At 41.9% G+C, this 6,332-nt stretch overlaps 1 protein-coding gene across 1 annotated transcript in view; it reads right to left on the bottom strand.

Annotated features, from left to right (window-relative positions):
* Positions 1 to 2,262, bottom strand: part of LOC134965368 (nicotinamide N-methyltransferase-like) — a 31,117-nt gene extending 28,855 nt beyond the window's left edge. The window contains exons 1-2 of the mRNA XM_063941835.1: positions 2,112 to 2,262; positions 883 to 1,090 (exon numbers count right to left, since the gene is read on the bottom strand). Coding sequence (XP_063797905.1) covers positions 883 to 1,090; positions 2,112 to 2,262 — 359 coding nt within the window. The remainder of the gene's footprint in view (positions 1 to 882; positions 1,091 to 2,111) is intronic.
* Between the last annotated feature and the right edge of the window lie 4,070 nt (positions 2,263 to 6,332).

The raw sequence follows: 6,332 nt of genomic DNA, 5'->3' as shown, positions 1-6,332 counted from the left end.
GTATATATATATATATATATATATCTATATCTATATCGTGTGTGTGTGTGTGTGTGTGTGTGTGTGTGTGTTTATATGTATGTATGTATATACATGTGTATATACAGTATGAATGCACATGGATATATATGTACTATAATTAAAGTAAAGTAAACTTTTATTGCACTTACAAGTGCCACCAGGAAGACAGCAGGCTGCAGAGGACGCTAGACAGCCATTAATAATACTCATGCAGGTAAAAAAAAAAAAAAAAAATTGTGGAGGGGGGTTTCTGGGTGCTCGGAAACCCCCCCTGGGTGCGCCACTGAGACTCACACCAGTAATGTGCTACAAGGCTCTTTTTGTATAATTCATGTCTATATTCTGCAAGGTGCAACTTAATGTCCCCTACTATTTTTTTTTTTTTACTTATTGATCTACTTCAGGAGAGAAGAGAAGAAGAATCCATATTGATCTAGGCCAGGCATGTCCAAACTGAGGCCCTCCAGCTGTTGTGAAACTACATATCCCAGCATGCCCTGACACAGTTTTGCTGTCAGAGAATGCAAAAGCTGTGTCAGGGCATGCTGGTATGTGTAGTTTCTCAACAGCTGGAGGGCCACAGTTTGGACATGCCTGATCTAGGCTATGAATGAAATTAAAACCCAGGGATTTGGGCAAGTTGTTTATTTCAAATAAAAGATTTAAACATTAAGGGGTTTAGTAATATTAGCTAAGTCTTGTGAACTACTTGTAACAAGAGTCCATGTTATGCGCTTTAACGCAGAGATATTTCTTTCATAACAGGCTGATGACGCCCAGTGTAAAGCATTTAGAAAAGTTTTCGGAGTGCTGACACTGGGTTTACTCATGATATATGTTTAGGGAGATACGTTTTCTTACCTGTCTTCTTCTGTGCATTTAATATATGGCATTATGTGAGACCAATCAAATGCTCCAGTATGTTTGTTAATGCATCGGTTCAGCTCCATAATACATTGCTCAGAGCACTTCAGCACAAGGATCTGTTTGAAATATCCACTGGCTGTATAGAGATGATGAACGAGGGATCCAATACTGATGTCAATCAAAAGGCCTCCCTTAATGTGACCTGCAGGGAAAGATCCCAGTGATTACAGAGTGTAATATAATATGTTGCATCTACAGTACTCTACTATGCATCATTCTGTAATGTCCTGTTACTGGTAGAGATGTGCGGGTTCCAATTTACTCTCTTCGTTTTGCCAAATTTATTGCAAGTTTAGATTTATCCATATTTATCTTATTGGTTATCCTACACAAGTGAGAACCCGCACATCCCTAGATACAGGTAAGCCACTTCCTCACAACACACCTGTTGCTGCTTCACTGTAATGTATGAGGTATGTAAGTACTTCTTTGATCAGCATTTCCAGTAACTGGAGCCAACTTTCCAGCATATACATACAGACATTTACACACCTCAGAAGTGTCATAATGTACCATAACGTAAACTCTTAGGAAACATACACACTTATATATCACTGATGCCTGGTGTGTGTGAGTTACCAGTTCCCTCTGCTAGTGTCTATTACAATGCAATGCACCTAGCCCATACCAGGAGACTGTACTGATTAATATGATATGCACCACTTGTACATCTGTGTGTGACTGTATACGAAGCACAACAGAACTTGGCATGGAACTGTTGCCCCTGCTAGTCCTTGTCATCTGACAGTGTGATGATTACACAGGATTCTTTCATCCTCACTCAATATACAGTAACTGCAGTATGTCAGTGACAGATATAATGATGTAATGCATATTCCTAACACTCAATGGCAATCAGTATGTACTGTACACAGTCATGTTCCGTCATCAAAGACAGACTCATAGGCATTGCATTTAGCAAATTAAAAAAGTAATTCTTCACTTTAACAAATGCATAGAAATATATAATCTAAGATCCATCTTAAAGTATCATTAATACAATTTATTTATATAGTCCAAGCACTTTATGCAGCGCTGTACAGGGAATATATTTGTTATACATACCAGTCCTTGCCCCATTGGAGAGTCTAAATTCACTAACACACACCTGTGCACATGCAATCACTCACACTAGGGTAAGTTGGTCAGTATAATATACATACCCTCACTGAATGCACGGCCTAAACATTCCATTGGAAATTTTATTGAATCATCTCCAAAGCCCATTTCTTGTTTGTTAGAAAAATATGTTTCCAGATGTTCTCTAGAATCAAAGCCGTGTTCAGGATAGAATTTATGTGAGCTGGAATCCATCTTGTATTACTGTGTCACAGACTGGCTGACTCTCACGTCTTCCCTTTATATAGTATGTGACTGGCTCAGGATATCTATGTACAGTATACTCACTAGGATCCAGTTATTTATATTCATCAGTAACCAGGATATCAGTGTTATCATATGATGGGGTATCAGCCTCAGGAGCTGTCATGGGAATGCAGGTGACAGTGTGATCATCTCCTAAAGCAAAATAAATTATCATACTAATTATTTTTCAATTTATATTTAAATGTTGTAACAACACACACAGTGACCCCACGCGACACCAACACAAACAGAGAGACAGAGGTCTGTCGCCCTCACTCTCAAAGTCTTGAGTGAAAATGGCGGCGACACGTAGCTCTTTATATGGATTCCCAAACCAGCGAGAATCTGACAGCAGGACAGTGGCGTCACAAGGGGGGTGCGGGGGGTGCGGCCGGCTCCCGGGTGTCACCCGCCGAGGGGTGACACCAAAATGCCGGCTCATGCAGAGTGACAGAAGCCGAGTGCTGCACTGTTATATTATGTGCAGCACTCGGCTCCTGTCACTTTGTAGGAGCCAGCACTGCAGGGACAGCACCTCCCGAGAGTCAGCCCTCACCTCCCACACCCCCCAGTGAAAAAAAAAACGGGTGTCGGGACGTGAAGCCCCGCCCCCTTTGCGTGCCTGCAATGGTTTAAAAATGGGTTCCGCCCGCGAAGCCCCGCCCCTCTATTTAAGCCCCGCCCATTCCGCGAAGCCCCGCCCCTTTTATCCTCGCTGCCGCTCCGGGTGTCACAGAGGTGAGTGACGCCTCTGCAGCAGGATGATGACATTTTGCCTTGACCTGGAATCTGAGGAAGGTGGGAAGTCCAAGCCGGACTCGGATCCTGAAGTTCATGGGGATTTGTATCTCTGAGATCCGAACCCGCTCATCCCTATTGATCATAGGTGTTGAGGTTGTAAATTCCTTCTTATGATTTACAAAGAAGGTAGTAAGCAGGTATTTCTTTCCAAACAGGTATAGGTCCTTTTCCCATTCAAATCAAAGAAATGTCTTAGTGGAAGAGAAACTTAATACTTTTTGGAAGACTGATATGTGGTCAGTAGTAATCACAATCCTAGTAAGATTGATCACCTGAAAATCATTTTGTGTCCCCTATTTTCTCCTGTTGGTCCTCTGTTGGTCCCTTGTGATTGGTGCTGGGGAATTGGTGTCTCCCATAGCCTTTGTTCACTTGTTCTTCCTTCACTTCCCATGCATGGGTTGGGATTGAAATGCAAGTGGTTGGGATGTCAGCTCTTAGAATACTAAACACTGCATTCCAATGATCAGATTACTTACAAGGAAAAGTAAGTATACTTACCTTCCCTTTCTGGCACACTAACCCACCTTTCTATCAGCATAAACCAAACCCTCCCATCCCTGCAGTCAAACCATCCCTGGTGATGCCTTAAAGTAACCCCCCTCCCTGAAGCCTATTCCTAACCTTCCCACTGCCCGCAGCCTCATCCTAACCCTCCTTGGGGGTGCCTAAACCTAAGCCCCCCTCCCCACAGCCTAAACCTAACACTGCTGGGCAGAAGCCTAACCCTCCCTCCACAGCCTAAACCTAATTCTGCCCTTCCCCCTCAGGTTTTACCTCTCCAGCAGCCAGCAGATGCTTATTTGGGATCCTGGCGTTTTGGATCCTGGCACCAGGCTGGTGACCCTATTCAGGATTCCAGTGTCGGCATTCCAAGTAGTGTTAGGATTCCAGCATCAGTATTCTGAGAGCCGGGGACCCGACCGCCAGGATCCTGACTGGATCCCCTAATGCACAGCCTCTGAATGTTCAATAACTGCCTTTGGATCCCTGAGGAATTTCTAAAAAAGATAGACCTGAGGTGATAGAGTTGGAATTTGTTGTTTCCTCTGCATTAGATTAGTCAAGTACTGATTATTGCAGGGTATTGAGGCTTCACTGTTGGATTTGCAACTTTTTATGAAAATCTTTTTTTTTCTAGCAAATCTCTGACTTTTCCTCTAAATGATCATCTGTTCATATTCTTGCAAATCTGATTTAGTTTTTGCAAAACACTTCTGAAAACATTGGTCTTTCTGTAAAACTTCATTTTTTTTTTGCACAGTAATTCAATCTACTTGTCACATTCATCTTGGACCAATAGAATGTGATTAACCAACACTGACATTATGTCTTGTGAACATGTTCATCATTCTGTTTGTAAGTTGGTTCTGACTAATTGGAAAGCAGGAAAAACTTGAGACCTCAGACCCCTAGAACAATGTTATTGTTTATGTAGCCATGTAATAATTAAATAAATAAACAAATAAATAAATAATGAAATAGCGGAGATATATATATATATATATATATATATATACACACACACATGTCTTGAACGGCGGCACTCAGAACAAAAAGACACGACACTGCAAGTTGTTGCCAACGTTTCAAAGCAGACAGCTTTTTCGTCAGGGCATGAACAATACAAACATACACTCACCCATTTATGTGCTCACCATCACCACGCCGCTTCCCGCCGCCGGCCTCCTCCGTTCAGCCTTGCGCGGGTTGATGACATCACCGTGCAACCCATCACCATAGAAACAACTGTAAACAATGTTTTACAATATAACAGTGCTCAGATGTTGCAGATAGACAGAGATGGAAACATACAAACTGCACCAAAGTACTATGTATCCTGCTATAAAAGCTAATGCATAACAATAGTCATTTAACTAATCATATAATGCACTAAGTAACAGGGCTATAAGAAACTATGTAAACCATTGTTTTCATTAAGCCCTTTAGGGCTGAGGGTATCAAGCAAAAATATCCACCTAGCCTCACGCTGCCTAAGCAGCTTAGAACGGTTACCTCCTCTGGGTAATGCTGGAATATGATCTATTATCTTATGTTTGAGTGAAGTAGGGGAATGTCCTGCAACGGCAAAATGCCGGGCAACAGGTTGTTCACTTTTTCCAGAGAGGACAGCCTCCCGGATCGCAAATCTATGTTGTCCCATTCTAACCTTAAATTCGCAGTCGGTCTTGCCGACATAATATTTACCACAAGGGCATATCAATACATAGATTACGAATTTAGATGAACAAGACAAATGGTGATAGATTTTAAATGTTTGATTTTTAAAGGGATGTTTAATCACGTCCCCGGTCAGCATGTAACTGCATGTTACACACCCGAGACATTTAAAGCAACCAGGCTTTTTATTGCCCAAAAAGGTGAACGGCACATTACGTTTACCAAACCCCGTAATGTCGGTACGCACTACAAAATCGCGGATATTCCTGCCCCGTGAATGGCAGCACATGATCTTTTTGTTGCCTAAACCCGTAAGCTTTTTAGCAGAGGCAATGATGGGCCAATACGTATTAACCGCTTGTCTGACCTTATCACTAGCTAGATTAAACCTGCTAGGCCAAATAATCCTATCAGAAGTAGACTTAGCATTTTTAGATTTAAGGGTATCCGTTCTAGGAATTGCTAATACTTTTCTTTTGACTTCTAAGAGTGTCTTTCTATCATATCCCCGTGCTTCAAATTTATCCACCATTAGGTCAAGTGATTGTATGGCCTCATAATCCTCACTGCAAATGCGTCTCGCACGTAAAAATTGGGAGAAAGGGAGACCCCTCCGTATGGGCATGGGATGATGGCTGGTCGCCTGCAACAATGTATTGCGATCAGTGGGTTTAACAAATAAAGATGTTTTAATTTTGTCCCCGCATCTTTGAATTCTAACATCCAAAAAATCAATGCTGTCAGTGTCAGATTTACAAACCAGTTTGACAGGGCTGTCGCTGTGGTTGTGTCGTTCAATAAGAGGTTGAAATGAATCTATATCTCCCAACCACAGCAGCAGCATATCGTCAATATAGCATGAATAATGCAGTATCTTGCTAGCAATATTGTGATCATTAAAGAAAATATCCCTCTCCACTGAGATCATATAGGCATTTGCATACGACGGGGCCACCGAGGACCCCATCGCACACCCAGCTAGTTGAATGAAAAATTTACCATCATAATAGAAATAATTCCTACTTAATACCATTTCC

Source organism: Pseudophryne corroboree, chromosome 10 (genome assembly GCF_028390025.1).
Source record: "Pseudophryne corroboree isolate aPseCor3 chromosome 10, aPseCor3.hap2, whole genome shotgun sequence".
Lineage (NCBI taxonomy): Eukaryota > Metazoa > Chordata > Amphibia > Anura > Myobatrachidae > Pseudophryne > Pseudophryne corroboree.
The sequence above is the reverse complement of the archived record's forward strand: the minus strand, read 5'-3'. Positions and strand labels throughout refer to the sequence as shown.